General features: G+C 37.8%; 1 protein-coding gene across 1 annotated transcript; it reads right to left on the reverse strand.

Moving 5' to 3' along the window:
* Positions 1-16,134: 16,134 nt before the first annotated feature.
* Positions 16,135-16,962, reverse strand: LOC142354205 (uncharacterized). The gene has a single exon (XM_075406459.1). It carries the CDS (start codon positions 16,960-16,962, stop codon positions 16,135-16,137), a length of 828 nt encoding a protein of 275 aa, XP_075262574.1.
* Positions 16,963-17,237: the final 275 nt, after the last annotated feature.

Below are 17,237 nucleotides of genomic sequence, written 5' to 3' on the forward strand. Positions count from 1 at the left end.
TCTTCAGTACTGATCTCTGTCACGTATTTGGGTGTGAGGAAGCTGTTTACGAAATGGGTGTTTTTATGAGTGGTGCTGGACCACATTTTCCTAAATTTCCCTATGATATTGTTCGAATTCATACTCTCATGATATACAGTGATATTGTTGAATACAATATTGTAGGTGATACAAAAGCCGCGCTTTTGAGATTTATTCCGTTTATTTCTAAAATTAAGAATGGAGACATAATACCTACTGGACAATATATGAATTATCAAAACTTCCCAAATCTACAATTTAAAAAAATTCTTAAAAATTCTTTCCACAGCATTAAACTTGAGCTCCGCGACTCATACGGTGAAAAAATTCCCTTCAATTCAGTAGGTGTAACAAGAGCTGTATTGATGTTCAGAAGAGCTTCAGACAATCATTTTTAAAATTAAGTTTACAAAAAATGGTTGCAGACAGTGATTTACCGTATTTTCGTGGTTATTCAAGACAAAGGGGAAGAGGATTTGGAGCTTTAGCACAAACAATTGGGAGAACTGCAATTCCTTTTTTGAGATGATATGTTGTACCAGCAGCTAAAAGAGTTGGTGCTGACTTGATTGAATTAGCTGCCGCAGAAATCGGAAATGTATTAGCTGGAAGGAAAAAGTTCAAATCTGCAGCCGCAGATGTTGGAAAGAAAACTTTACGTAAACAACTAGGAGGAGGAAAACCTAGAAAACGACGTATTGTTGGAAAACGCTCGCCAAAAATCAGTCGACGTCGTCGAATTAGGAGGGATATTTTTACCAAACTAAAATGAATACCAGATCAACAAATGACAGTAATTTCCGTTATGGACACTTTACAAATTCTTGCTTGGAGATTTTTGACAAAATTCCGGTTTTGGAACCAATTGAATCATCCCATATTCAAGAAGTTTGTCCCAGCACTTCATTGGATGAAAGCAGCATTGAATTTGAATTTGAAACAGATAGAAGTATTTATCTTGATATGAGAGATACTCATTTACAAATTAAAGTTGGATTACAAAAGGGAAGATTATTTGACGATTTCATGAAAAAAGAGGAGCATGGAAAACCAGATATGGGTATGACTTTCACTGATGATGATTTACAATATTTGACTCATGTCAACAACTTGTTACACTCTCTTTTCTCCAACTGCGAAGTGTATTTAAACAATCAACAAGTGTACAACTCTAACGGACTCTATGGCCACATAGCTCTGATATCCAATGAATTCAATGCTTCTACAATGAATAATGAAGGAATTTTGGCTTGTCATGGATACGAATTTGAGAAAGATCCTAGTGATTATGAAAAAAGTTCGTTCATAGATAGGGAAGAAGAGCTTTTGTTGAAAGATGGGGTTACCTTATATGGTAAACTTGCAATCGACTTATTTCAATGTGAAAAATTATTACTTCCAAATACAAAAATTAGACTCAAATTGATTCGAGCGAGACCAAATTTTTACATGATTTCCTACAATCTACATGTTTTCCTTAGAGTTCTTGACTGTTCACTTTTTACGAGACGTGTTGTCGTTAATGAGGTCTATCACCAAACAATCAAGTATCAACTAACACATCAATCAGCTTGCTATAATTTTATGGAGACAATTGCGCGAACATTTATTATTCCTTCTGGACAAAATCAATTTATTCAGGAAAATGTTTTCAATAATGCCCCAATCAGACGAATTGCAATAGCAATGAACACTAATTCAGCATTCACCGGACATTTTCAAGAAAATCCTTTTCATTATCGAAAGTTTGGACTGCGGGAGCTGAGAATTGTTCGAGGGGGTAGAGCTGTTGTCTCAATTGATACAACCAACAATTGTAGAGCTTATGTTACAACAATGAAGGCAATGAACTTCAACGAAGAAATTCCTGCGTTACCGAATGATTTCTTCACAGATCATTATGAGCTTGTATTCGATCTCACATCACTCCAAGATTCTGGTGAAAATGTTCATTATCCTGAACTCAGTGTGGAAAGTCTTCGTTTAGAAATGTTCTTTGAACGTCCGCTAACCAATGTTACCGAGTTAATTGTTCTCGGAGAACAAATCTCAACAGTTTAAATTGATCAGTTTGGAACAGTTGCTAAGAATGTCTGAAGAACTCTGCATTAATCAAGATTTTTTAATTTTCTTCTCAATTTTTTATGGTTTTTTTATTATTGCCTTCTGCGTTGGAACATTTGTTGGATATGTACTTTCATCGCCCAGTTGCAACCCTTTTCACACTATAATATCAAGATAGGGAATGGATGAAAATTGGGGTAGACCTACTCCAAACTTATATGTATACCTTATTTGTGCAGTATTCCTGGGACTTCTAATCATCATTTTTATCTTCCATCCCGATGTCACAGGCAATAGTGAAGACAGAGTAAGTAAATCTACAGGAGATCTGATACGTAAAATTCCCCAATCTAAAGATTGTTGCTTTATTGAACAGAACGAATCATTTCAACTTGATTGTAATGTGAGAAATCCCTGTTCAAACGGAGCTTGCGAATTGAAACAGAAGATTATTTGTCATGGATAATCAATCTCTTCAACAAATTATTGAACGCATTCCTGAGCTAAAATTCAAATACATTGGATCGTTTCCAGCAGATTTCAATCCAAATTTACCCAAATTCAGCTTTGCAATCATTAACACTGCTTCGAGTAAAGAAGTCGGTGAACATTGGATATTGATTGCTCGACTCAACAGAAGTTACTATTATGCGGATTCTCTGGCTCGATCAGTAACACATTACAAATTTTTAGGTAAAAAGTACCAAAAAATAATACATCGACCACTTCAGAAGATGCAAAATTTGTGTGGATTCTACGCAATTTTTGCAGCATTTCAACTATTTAAGTTTTTCCAAACCAACTTGAACAATATTCATGATGTACACGTGTTAAATTTTATAAGTAACTATATGTAGTAGTGTTCATTTTGGTATTTAGTAAGCTGAAGTTAATAAAGTCGATAGTATATGTTTCTCGTAACTGTTTCTCGTGAGTTTTCTAAACTTTTTTATTGAACTTTATTAACCACTCGGCTAAGTACCTTGATGTTCATTGAAATTTATACAATTTATTGTAAATGATTGAGTAATTTTGTATTTTGATGCTCATAATTTGTACTGTGTCTGTCATTTTACACTATTTTAATTCATTTTTTTCTTTTATTTAACATCTTTTTTCAAATAATGTACAAAAAATAATGCATATATGCATGTAATTAGCAAGATGGCGTAGTGGGAGCGCGCTGGGCCCATAACACTGAGGACGGTAAATCAAAACTACCTCTTGCTATCTTGACTTTCTCCAATTAATGAGCGCGCAAAAGACATTTGTTACACAATTGATTCAAACAATTAGGGGAACAATCTTTGCAATTGACCTAAAATTTGTAAACAAAAATTCAACATGTCACATAATTACCCCTCAGATAACTAGGGTAATTGAAAACCCCCACCAATTAATTTCACAATTTAATAACATAAAATTTGTAAACAAAATTCAACCTGTCACATAATTACCCCTCACATAATTACAGCAATTAATTACCCACGCCAATTCTATTGTTCTCAAGTAAACACTTAATAACTACACAAACATTGATATTTTCCCCTCAAAATTTCAGCCTATCAGGAGCGTCTCCGAACCTGATTGGCTTAATTTCAGCCAATCAGGAGGGTCTCCGAACCTACCCCCTACATTTGCACCGACTATACTACTAGAAAATGTACATGCGCAAATACATACAAAAAACCTGTACCCTATCTTAATACATGGCGGCACCTAATCAATACATGTCCGCGGCTATAACTAATCTCAATACATGTCGGCGGCTATTACTAATCTTAATACATGTCGGCGCATAATCTTAATACATGTCGGCGGCTATAACTAATCTTAATACATGGCGGCTATACCCAATCCTAATACATGGAGCCTAATCTTAATACATGCAACCTATACCTAATCTTAATACATTAAGACCGCTATACCTAATCTTAATACATGCTAATTCATTCCCTATCTTAATACGTTAGGGAGGACCCAAATCCCGAAAAATACGCTATACCCTATCTTAATACATGGGGGACCTCACCCCCCCCCCCCCCCCCCCGGGGAGTGTAGCTCACTATATTACTACTGTGGTGTGACCGACAATCAGCGCTGAAACAGGTTAAAAACAGTGTGTTTTAGGCTGACAATCAGAGCTGAAACAGGTTTAGAACAGAATAGTTTTAGGCTGACAAGAAGTATACAATAATGTTAATTAAGCTGATAATTGTATGAAAATAGTAATGGACAGATCAATATCAGGTTAAAAACAGAATACCAATTTTACTCTGAAAAATAGACTGTTCAGTCTATATTTTGACATGAACAGAATCTGCACAATGGTAAAAATGTCTATATACAGTGTATGTATTTACACTGGTTCAGTACTGCAATGCTTGTGATGGTCAACCCGGGTAGCGAAATGAGGGAACCGTCAAAATGGTTACCAGACCGCACCAAAGTAAGAAACAGAATTGTGAAAGTATTGAACGGCCCCCAAAATATGATCTGGCTAGCTCGGTTTTGAGCTTGGCAATATTTTGAGCATTGCAAAATTTTGAAACAGTAAGACGAGATTTACACCAACTGATTGACGCCTCCACTGACCTGAAGAACTTACGTTAATAGCAGCACCAGATAGGAGCTTGAAAAATAGGAAGATGTTCAAAATCCGTTTACAGGAGGCAAAAAACAGAAAATGACCAAAAAAAGTACTCGAATTTAGTCAGGGGCAATCAAACAATATTTGACAAAAACCCAAAAAAAGGGCTGAACATACCGAATCAGCAACGAATCTCAAAAACAGAGAAACAATTGTACTTGATCATAGGCGCCTATCCTGCAGCTCAAGAAATAGAAAGCTCGGGCTCTAGTTCAGCCTAGTTTACTTTTTATCTATAGCAAAATTAATGGAAATCAGGGAGAAAATAGCGGCTTCTTTAAAAAAAACTTATGTTTTAGCTGTGTCAGAAGCTAAAAAAAGAATTCAATAACTCTTAATTGGAATCTTTTTCACACCGGCACAATTTGACACCTGCTTGGGGGCACAATTTGGAGTCAAATGTTATGAAGCAGAGACAAAGTGGAAGCGGAATGGCTTTATACATACGTGAAGAGATAGAGTATACAATTTTAAACTGGGTTGAATTCTGCAAAAACCATATATTAGAAACAATTATCCTGGAGTCAAATGTACCCTAAGCGATGTGCCTGCATATAAAAGCCAATCTGACGTTGAATACAAGCATCTGATGAAAAAAATATACGCAAGTAAATTTTTCAGTCGAAAAAAAAAACAATATAACAATATATATCATTTTGATGATCTCAGTTATGCTCATATTGACTGAGAAATTGAAGGAAAGCAAGAAAAAAACAATGAGAGTCTGTTCTTAAAGAAAACAGTCGGCGCGTATCTCGATCAGCACATTATGGGAACAGCGCGGTTGGTGCAACAAATAACAACCATCATTTCTTGATCTATATTTTACTGAAAAAGTTACACAACAAAGCGTCGTATTGATTTCATTTTTCAATCTCCAGCTCAAAATAGACACAAAATAACAACTCAAATACAAAAAAAACTGACTACAAAGCTGCGACGACCAAAACAATGTTTTTGCTCTGAAAATCACAGAACAACTGTGATAACAAGATGTCATAAAAGAAGTCAAAAATTTACAGATGTTATGTTCAGTTCATTTAATTTTTCCCCTTATTTTTCTGAATGAATTGTTCATAAATTAGTTCCCACATTACTGAATAATTATCTGTTCAACTGATAAGCTGACTCCGTAATCTTGGCCAATTTCTTCATACACTGCTTTCGTTGATCAGATTCAGAATTGAAATCTACTTTCAAAGGGCGTTTCTGCTTTCACTCAAAGAAAACAGCAGAGAAGAAAACTCTAACTTAAGTGCCTTTCGTGCCTCGCAAAGTTCGCTTAGTAAAAAAACCTCTGGGAAAAAAACCTCCTCTAGTAAAAACCCTTTTAAAAAACCTCCGGGAAAAGATAACTTTTTAGATAAGCCGACTTCAGATTTCCCCCCCCCCTCCGACTTTGCTGGGAGAAAAAGAGAACTCAATTCAAAGTTGCTATACTAGCAAAAAAGAAATACAATCCTGGTCACCTTTCTGGGCACAAAAACCTAAAATTTCATTTGCCAATGAACATATCTATGAAGAGGCAATCCCAGGATCATCTGCATAACCAGAAGGAGAGCAGCGAAAACAGCGAAAGCTGATTTGGAAACAAATGACATCGTTTTACTGGGGTGTGAATTCTATGTGGAGTCAAACCATGGGCACTCCTGGACCGAAATACAGTTTCCTCAGCATCGTAGTGGAAGAAAAACGAATCATCAACTGCCAAAATCCACAAACACCAGCAGATAATTCAGCTACGCTTTAGGTTTAGAACCGTAGTTTTGACAAGTGTGAAAGCCCGTCGGTGTGAAAGCCCGACAAGTGTGAAAGCCCCAACAATTACCTGCCCGTCGGATTGGTTATCTTAATACGAATTTCAGAACCGCATAGCGAACGCAATTAAAAAAGCCAGTTTAACGTGAATCTTGAAATAAGTTTTAAATGTGGTGCATCGCGTTCTGAATTAGGCGCCGCATTAGAATAGTTTAGATAAGAAGAATGGAAACGAATAGCTTTGAATCGCAATTCTTGAACTCTTGTGAGGAACGATACAGTCAACACAAACATCAACACGTATGAGTTGCATGGTCTATCAACAAATTCAAAACATAATTGTTTGAGCTAGAAATTAAAGTATTTACAAACAATCGAGCTTTACTTTTAATAATAAACTTATACTGTCAAAGGAACTCCTGTGATTGTAGTTTAACACGCTGGTTTTATCGTCTTATTCCTTGTCAGTTTTTCCTTATATAATATGAACGGCGCTAAAATGGTGTGACTAACCACAGTTTCCGACAAGTTAAAAAATAATCACCTACGCCGAAGTATTTGGAGTCGCAAAAACAAAGTTGATTTTCTAAATCAACAATTACAAAAAGACTAATTTCAATAACATCCGCATCTCTTTTAAACGGACTCTATGTCGCAGGAGCACTCATCACTCAAATAACAACTACAAATAACACTCATTTACAGTCAATTATAACTAACGACACATTTGCACAGCAAGAAGGCATGCAAATTTGAAATCCGTCACTTGCGGCGCACGACACAGCAGAAAACCAAAACAGCAATTTGATTTTATCTAAATATGCATTTTTAGGTCCGCAAATCCAAACTAATTCATCAATCGCAGCTCCAAATCCATACCAAAGAGAAACTTCACAAAGAACAACTGACACAGATGATCTGGCTATGCAAAATATCTAAACGAATTTCAATAAAATAGAATCAACTCACATTTCAAACAAATTTCTAAAATTCAATAAAAGTCAAAAACAGGTAAAAACTCTTCCCCCAAAATAACTGGCGAAGTCAGTTAGCTTCTGCTAACACGAACAAACCTCAAGATTCACACTTGTCGAACCTTAGCTTTGACAAGTGTGAATGCCCGCAACATCAAAAGAATTTCTTTCCCATCAGATTGGTTATCTAAAAACTTCGAAACAATTTAAGCGCAACCCTGTCAAGCATTTCGGGTTCTGATACTGAACTCTTAAAAACTTTACTGGATTGAAACGCCTGACAAACACTTGGCCGAATTTAAGAACCGCATAGCGCGCTCAATAAAAACAGCCAATTTAACCTGAACCTTGAGACACGTTATAAATGTGGTGCATCGGGATCTGAATTAGGCGTCGCATTAGAATAGCTTAGATTACTGGAAACTAATAATATTGTATCTCGATTCTTGAACTCTTGTTAGGAACGTTACAGTCAACACGAACAAAAATTTAGGATTTGCATGCTCTATCGACTACTTCAAAACATATTTTTCTGGATATATGAATTTAAAGTAATTAGAAACAATCGAGCTTTATTTTTAATTCTAAAAAAACTGCCAAAGGAAATCCTGTTATTGTTGTTTAACACGCTGGTTTGATCGTCTTGTTCCTTATCAGTTTTCCCTAGATAATATGACTGGCCTTAAAACGGGTGTGGCTGATTATATATCTGCCCACTTTTTCGGACAAGCTAAAGCAATATCCGCCTGCGCCGAATTTTTTAGAGTCGCAAAAACAGAGTTGGTTTCCCATATAGCCAATACATAAAAAACTAAATTCAGTGACATCTTCGCCTCGTTTAAACGCACGCTATTTAGCAGAAGCACTCATGACGCAAAGGAGACATATAAATAACACTCATTTACAGTCAATTATATTTACTGGTACATTCGCAGCGCATGTGGGCATGCGAAATTGCAATCCGTCACTTGCGGCGCTAAACAAAGTAGAAAAATGCAACTACTGTTTATATAAATCTAAATATACATTTTTAGGTCCGCAATTCTAACCTAATTCACTACTCGCACGTCCAAATCCATACCAAAGAAAAGCTTCACAAAGAACAAATGACACAGATGATCTGGCTAAGCAAAATATCTAAACGAATTTCACTAAAATTGCGCGAATCAATTCACATTTCGAACAAATTTTAAAAAATCAACAATAACTGAAAACAGTGCCTTTCACCCAAAGTCACTTGAAAGTCAGTTAGCTTCTGCCAACTTGAACAAACCTCGGCATTCACACTTGTCGAACCTTAGCTTCGACTTGTGTGAATGCCATCAAAATCAAAAAACATTTTTGCTTCACATCGGATTGCCTATCTAAACACTTCGAAACAAAAAAAAGCCCAACCTTGTCAAGCAGTTCGAGATCTGATACTGAACTCTTAAAAACTTTACTGGATTGAAACGCCTGACAAACACTTGGCCGAATTTAAGAACCGCATAGCGCGCTCAATAAAAACAGCCAGTTTAACCTGAACCTTGAGACACGTTCTAAATGTGGTGCATCGTGTTCTGAATTAGGCGTCGCATTAGAATAGCTTAGATTAGATTACTGGAAACAAATAGTTCTGCATCTCGATTCTTTAATTTTGTGAGGAGCTTTACAGTCAACACGAACAACAACAGTTGGGAGCTGCATGGTCTATCGACTACTTCAAAACATATTCTTCGGGCAGGAATTTAAAATAATTACAAACCAACGAGCATTATTTTTAATACTAAAATAAAATTTTCAAAGGAATTACTGTATTTGTTGTTTTTTAACACGGTAGTTTGATCGTTTCATTCCTTATCAGTTTTCCCTAGATAATATGACCGGCGTTAAAATGGGTGTGGCTGATTATATATCTCACCCTTTCCAACACGCTAAGAAAACATCAGACTTCGCCGAAATATTTAGAGTCGCAAAAACTGAATTGATTTCCGAAATAGCCACTACAAAAAGTAAATTCAGTGACTTCTGCACCTCGATTTAACAACCGAATAATGAAAAAACTACCTAATAAAAAATATATTCAAAAATAAAAGGGTTCTCAAACATCAGATGCCAGATCCGGGCAGCACAGTTTCGTCAATAGGAGCAATATTTTGCGCTCAATGCGGAGCAGGCTATCGAATAAACCTGACCTCTCCCTTAAATATTTCATCAGAATACGAATCACCACCCGTGTGTCATACATCACAACAATTCCTGCTTCGAATACTTTAAGCAGATAATTCCGCGGTTGAGGACAAAAAACCCGAAACCAGAATAAGCGGTAATGTAGAAGACGCCAATGATATGGAATTTATGAATGTTCGTCCCACTATCCAATCAACAACCAAAGAAACGAAAACAATCCAGCGATAAGGAGAATTTCCAGCGGCAACCCGATCAATCTATATCCGTCGTGGAATTGAACCAAGTACTTGGTGCGTTTATGTTGCTCGTTCAAAAAAATTCCTCGCCTGAGTATGTTTGAATACTGTGTGCGTTCAAAAACGGTCTGCGTCATAAACGAGCACAAACGATAACCTCGACCTGGGAGAACAGCTAGTCAAGCCCCTCCGGAACCAAATATTACCGATAACTGGCGACGTCTCCCCCACAGATCTGGGCGTCAGATACTTGCGCGATCCACCTGAGCGATACTTGAGCGATTCAACAAACGATGATTTGCCCTCTCTTCTGGTTGTCGAAGAAGAGTTGCAACCCAACTACTATTAAACTATACTCAAAAGACACAATAAACTTATTATGCAGCACTAACTGTTCATATTCAGTAAAAATGTTGTTGATATTTTTAATTATGGGCAATAATTATCAGTCACTGTAATATATGCTATTATTAAAATTTCCCATTCTGTTGCACGGGTTATGGTATTTCTTGCCTTGGGTCTTCCGATGGAAAACCGTAGCTACATGGTCAAAAACATATTGGGACGGTACGAACTGCCGATTCGTTGAATATACGTGGAACACTTTTCCTAGGTAAACTTTTTTGCAGACGACAATTGTAAATGGTATACATCCCGTTGCCAATGGTATACATTCCGGACTTCTCTGCGAGAGAGGAAACGAATTTCGGACGTTTGAGCCCAAGTTTTGAAATATCATGGATTAGTGGAAACGCTCAAGAGGAAGCGAGAAAAGCTTAAATCTGCTTTTTTTTTAGAAAAAAAAGAGCGAAAATGATCCAAACAATTAACGAGAACTCTGTTTGACACAGAAATGCTTTAAACTAATGCAGCATGTTCAGCTGAGATCCTGTCAATTGTGTTCATTCAAAACAAAATAGTCAGCGACAGTCAATCTAATGTCTTACCCGAGAGCTTGACGAATAGCTCCAAACGCCGTTTGCACTAGACAACTGGACGGTAGAAGTTGATAAATAAAAAAGCTGATGTCAATTTCGCTGTTTCACTGAGGAAATCACGATAGCATTCCTGATAGTATATTAAACAGCATAACTCTATCAACCCTATCGCTAATTCGTAGTTCTTCCATAACATACGCTTGGCATCAAAGAATCATTCTGGAGGCAATTAATTAGCAGAATATCTCAAGGTTTAGTCCTGGGGCCATTCCCCTAGTTGAGATATCTTCGGTTAGAAAACGTAAGAAACCGTCGGCATTGCCGTTTTTTTGTAGCCGAAAACGACGAAAGCCCTTACGATTTTTTCGTCGGTATCGTCGTTTTTATTCGGTATTAAGCATAAGAAAGAATCGGTATCGTCACTTTTTTCATCGCAAGGGAGATTCGGCATCGTCGTTTATTAAATGTAAGAGAGCTTCGGTATCGTCGGTTTCAACAGTATATAAGAACACATTTCCTGAAGCCGTCTCTCCGAGGGTGAATTTTTTGGCTAGTTGCGCAAACATTTTTCGTCCAGTCAAGAAGGGAAGCTCAGGCGTCTTTCAAGCTCTGGCACCTGAGAAACTTGAAGGGTTTGTCTGCAAAAAACCGATTGAAACTCAATGAGAGTAAGTGCATTCCAGTGACCCGGTTGCGGAAAAAACCCCACGGAAAAAACCCACTTTATTTTAGGTAGGAAATAAACCACCACGGAAATAAACCCCCACTTTTCTATTAAAGAACTGCGCATTTAACGTGTTTGGCCATGCCTCAGCGGCCCGTGGGACTTGATATGAAACTATCACAACCCAACAAATTATCACGACCGAAATTCAATTTTAAAATGGGGGTTTATTTCCGTGGGGGTTTATTTCCGTGGGGGTTTTTTTCCGTGGGGGTTATTTTCCGTGGGGGTTTATTTCCTACCAAAAGGTAGCTGGGTTTTTTTTTCCGTGGGGGTTTATTTCCTAGACCCCAATGATCCTAAAAATAAAAAATAGCCCAAATATACTAGGTGGAAAGTGACGAGGATCTTGGAAAAATTGATAAAGTAGGACACTTGGTTGTCCATGCCAATGTTGCCATTTATCACCTGACAGGTACGTGTTGTCAAAAGCACCAAAGGCCAGAATCATGCCTTTTATTAACCTTTACGATGAACAGTTTAGCCACATCTGGGATACGCCAGCCGGATGTTGAGTCCATACCTGGAGGAGCGCTTCAGACTGTTAACAAAGTTTGGATCTTTTCCGTTTGTGCCCCCAGTACGTTATGCTCCCCCAGTTGTAGAGCACGTGCCATTTCATAATATATGTAAAAATGCGGCACCTGCGTCTGGGGGTGCAAATAATATGCACCCACTAAGGGGGGGGCACAAACGGAAAAGATCCAAAAGTTTAAAGGGAAACTGACACAGATGGTCTGAAACAGATGAGTTACGAGAAGATGATGGAGGAGTTTGACCAACTCTTCTTCTATTTAGACAAAGAAGAAATTGTATGTTCAAAAATTTCAAGATTGTAAAGTAAATATACTATTGTAAATTATGCGATAGTCTCCACGAAAAGAACATCGTATGCGATAGTCTCCACGAAAAGAACATCGTATGCGATAGTCTCCACGAAAAGAACATCAGTAACGAGAAGTCTTAATTTGGCACTAGTCACGAAGAACCACCGCTCGATCTTAAAAAACACTTCTTTATTTTAAAAGCAGCGAGCAAGGGGAACGAAATCCAAAGTACTATTTTATGAAGTAATACAGATCTTCAACGCCAATCTTGCCCGGGTCGAAATTTTTCACAAAAATTATGTAAGAAATGCGCTAAACGCTGAAAAAAAAGTATTTTTCAGCGGATAAATCTTACTTAATTATCCGCTCAAAGTGCTCAAATTTCAACACATTTTTTACACAGTTTCAGCCCGTGTCTACACAATAAGCGGATAATTATGTAAGATTCATCCATTGAAAAAAAAAAATTTTCAGCGCTTGTCAGCGCATTTCTTACATATATTTCAGGTTTTTCCTTGCTTATCTTACATATTTTCAGCGCTTTCTGTACACAATTCAGCGCCCATCTTGCATATTTTCAACGTTTTCCTTTCACAATTTCAGCACTTGTCTTATATATTTCAACGCTTTCGGTACACAATTTCAGCACCTAACTTACATGTTTTCAACGATTTCCTTACACAATCTTTTTTACCTCACAGCTTGGGCGTATTTTCCTTATAAAACATGCCTCACTAATTCAGCGCTTTAGATACATAACTGTTTCCCTTTTTGAGCACAGCACAATTTTGTCCGTTTCAAGCAATAGCAAATACGTGTAAATGCATTTTTGAGTTATCTCATCTCTAATTAACAATGTTTGAAAAAGTTTTGAGCAAATTATTTCTACCTCCACCGACTAAAGTGCTGAAAATCTCTTTTTTTGAAGTGCTGAAATTATGTAAGAATTGTGCTGAACTTTTGGAGTGTTGAATTTATGTAAGGAATGTGTTGGAAGAAAGGCTGAGTTTTTGTAGGAAATGTGCTGAATTTATGTAAGAAATGGGATGAAAGCGGTAAAATTCTCTGTTTTACCGAAGTGCTGAAATTTTATAAGAATTGAGCTGCATTTTCGAAGTGTTGGCTTTATGTGAGGAATACGTTGAAAGATGTGCTGAATTTTTGTAAGAAATTTGTTGAATTTGTGCAAGAAATGGGCTGACAGAAGTGCTGAATTTTGTAATAAACGTGATGAAATTATGTAAGGAATGTACTGAAAGTGCTGAATTTGGGATTTTTGGAAGTGCTGAAGCTTTGTAACAAAGTGCTGAATATGTGCTGAAATTATTGTGTTGACAAGCGATGAAAATATTTTCATTCAGCACATTCAGCGCCTAAAACTAAACTTTCAGCACATTCAGCATATTCCTTACAAAATTTCAGCGCATTCAGCGCATCTCTTACAAAATTTTCCACTTACGCCCGCTCACATTTCGACCCGGGTGACGCTCTATGGAGAATTTACATATCTGAGAAATTTGGATATTTTGTAGTGTGGAAAAAAGGGGCGGTCTTTTGCTTAAAAAGTTATCATTCTTCAACCAAACTTAACTGGATTACAACACGCAATGTTAAAAAATTAAGCCGCTAGCTGGATAGGCAGTATCATTGAGCATTGAAGACTAACTTAGATTTCTAAAATCTTACGTTGCATCTGTGACTAAAATTTCTAGTAAACAGAAGCAAACAACACTAATCGAATCAAGACTATTTGCACAAACAATCCAGAGCACAAGCAAACTTTAAAAAGGATCGCAATAGAAACCCACATTTGTCACTGATACCACAGTGGACATAAATTTTCCTTTAAAAAACCAGCGAAAATTTCAACAGTCATGCCGAGACGGCTGCTTTTGAGCCCAAAAAGATGCTGTTCTATCTGGATTTATAATCAAAGGTTCGACAGATGTCAATCTCAATGTATTCAACACTATCAAAAAATTTAGGGAAAATTGAGAATATAGACCAATCGAGCAACAACTGTCAATACAATGAAAGAAGTCAGTACCCGGGTTGAATTTTTCCGCCCAAAATGACGTAAGTGTGGAGCTGCAATGGGAGGATTTTTTTAGGAAAATGAAACTCAAAACTCTTACATCTTTTTGGGCTGCATTGGGCTTCCAACGGGGGTAAAAGGGTGTAAGAGTGAGGGGGTAAAAGACAATTTAACCCCCCACTCTTACATATTTTTGGTCTGTCAAAGGGGATAAAACGATGTAAGAGTTCGGGGGTAATGGAGAATACATTTTTGTTGTTGTTGATGTTTGTTGATGATTTGCAACCTAGATTAAAGGTATTCATTGAATTCTTGTTGTTATTCCAAATTTACTTATTTCTTTAACTCTTGCGATCAAGACGGAATAGAACATGCAGATTTTCGACTCAGATAAGTTTTCTTCAAAAGGACTCCGCATGGAACTTTTTTTCTATTTTTGAATTCAAATGCTTCTCCTGATCAATTTTTTCTTCAGACGGTTCATGATTTCAAAAACAAATTAATTTTTTACTTTTTGGTCGCGTTTGTGGCATTTTAAAGATTTCATTCGATCTCTGTTACAGGTTTGACAATTGTTTATGGGTTTCACTGAGAGTTTTTGCTATTACAAATGCTCATTGTCGATGTTCCAACTCTTTCCGCTGTTGCTGCTTTGTTATTTTAGCAGTAAAGATGTTGGCACCAAGCAAATACACAGACAGTGCCAATGGCTTATAGAATTTTAAACTGATCGGAGATTATTTCACCTCGCGCAAAACATTTTATTTAAACAGAAAATAAATTTGGCAATTTTTACTATCAATATCATTAAGAAAAATTCATGAAAGGTCTTCCCCACATTCTCAGATCCTTGGCAAAATTTGTATGGCCTGATAACGCCAAGGCTCCACTGGGAAGAGTGATAGGTCGTTATCTATCTTGAGTCTTAGCTTTAAGTTTTAATTCATTTGGTTGCACATGTTTTGGTTCAAGTTACACATTTTAAGCAAGAGTATCATTTACGGTTTTACAACTTTTCATCATTATGACTTTTCTCGTTACAACTTTTTGCAAACAAACCAACTTAACAAAAGGCGGTAAAACAATATGAACGTAAGAAGTTATTCTCTAGCATTAACATCTTCCGGGCCCACAAAACCTAACCCTAACCTGGTTGTGGGTTTGGGTTAGAAAATGCATATGTTTAACTGCAGGTCTAGTTAATTTGCCTAAAGCGGTCTTAACCTCGCATGACCTAGCTATGTTGTCGGGACCGGTGAAAATCCGTGTTTCGTCCCAGCGGCCAAATTCCTCGTGGTGTAAACTCCTCAAGAAGCCATTCAACATCATCCACTTCCAAAGTTGCTTCACAAGATGTCCACTTCTGTCGTTTGTTCAGCAAAGGAATTTACTCGGTTAGCAGCCTCTTCCAAATCTGCTGAAGTCTCTGCTTCACCTGTGTCCATGCCAACTTTTTTAATTTAAGTGTCTCTTTGAAAACGGCTCCAGGAACATTGCAGAAGGGTCTTCCAAGCAAGAAGTGGTTCGGTGTGAGTGGATTTTTGTCTTTGTGGTGGCTTCTGACGTGAGTGAGGGGACGTGAGTTGATAAGACATTCGGCTTCGCTGACGATTGTGGTAAAGACATCTGGGGTGAGTTTCGCGGAACCGAGGTTCAAGAGAAGAGCTGGTTTGACACACTGAACTAGTCTCTCCCACACCCCACCGAATTGAGGAGCAGAAGGGGGTCAAGCTTCCACTCAACAGACTGGTTCAGTAGCTGATCTTTGATGTAGTCGTGGTCCAACGTCAGTGGTCTTCGGGAATTTGGATCCGTTGTCTGACAAGAACGAACGCTGTTGGCCGCGTCGTGCAATGAAGCGTCGGATTGCTTTCAAACACTTGTCTGTGCTGAGGTCCTCTGCAAGTTCCAGGTGAATTGCTCTTCTGACCAAAGAAGTGAATAAGCAGATGTATATCTTCACTTCTGCGTCTCGATGAACGACGGCAAACGAACCCAGGTAGTCCACGCCGACATTGATGAAGATAACTGGCGACTGAGTTTCCTGGAAACGAATGCCTGGCAGGTCTGCCATCGGTGGCTGTAGTCCGTGTGCTCGGAAGCGGCGACAGTCAAAACATTTGAAGGCCAAACTTCTCACGATGGCTCGGATTCCAAGGACGTGATATCGCTGTTGTATGTAGTTGCGGGTGTATTCAACTCCAATGTGCATACAAATTTCGTGGCAATTCTGTATGTAGAGTTGAATGCAGGTTTCAAAAGGTAGCAAGCTTCGTTTTGTTCTGCCTCCAACGCGAAGAACTCCACTTTCAAAAAAAGGGGACAAACAGAGCACACGATCTTTCTTTGACAAAGGCCTGTGATGTTTGATGTCTTTGATGGCATCTCTGAAGGACTTCTCTTGCGATTTTCTGAAGAGATAATGTCGGACTAGTTCTAGCTTGGCTTTTTCTTTGGATCTGAGTTTCCTTATGAACTTTATGGCAGAAGCCATAGAGCGCATTAACTTCGTCCACTTTGAGATTCTGCTGACGTCAACAAGACATTCATCGTTCAAATATTCCATTGTGGCGTTCGTCTACTCCTTGTTAATCAGGGAGCTCCTCCATGGGCTTTCGGGATCACTTAGGATATCTGGCGGTGTTAACCAGAACACATTGATTTCACAAGGTGCTGTTCCACGAAAGATATGGTCTTTGGGGTTAAGTTTTTCCGCTTATATGCTGCCACTTGGAGACGTCTGTGTTGTTGCGGATCTCTTGCACTCTAATTGCAATAAAAATTTTCCATTTTTCTTTGCTTTTGATCCAGGCAAGAAATCTCTCACTGTCGCTCCAAAAG

The sequence above is a fragment of the Convolutriloba macropyga genome, chromosome 15, assembly GCF_964194025.1.
Source record: "Convolutriloba macropyga chromosome 15, txConMacr16.3, whole genome shotgun sequence".
NCBI classification, from domain to species: domain Eukaryota; kingdom Metazoa; phylum Xenacoelomorpha; order Acoela; family Convolutidae; genus Convolutriloba; species Convolutriloba macropyga.

What these genes read in the sequence shown, in the direction of transcription:
- LOC142354205 (XM_075406459.1), bottom strand. Translation starts at nt 16,962, where the DNA reads ATGGAATATTTGAACGATGAATGTCTTGTTGACGTCAGCAGAATCTCA.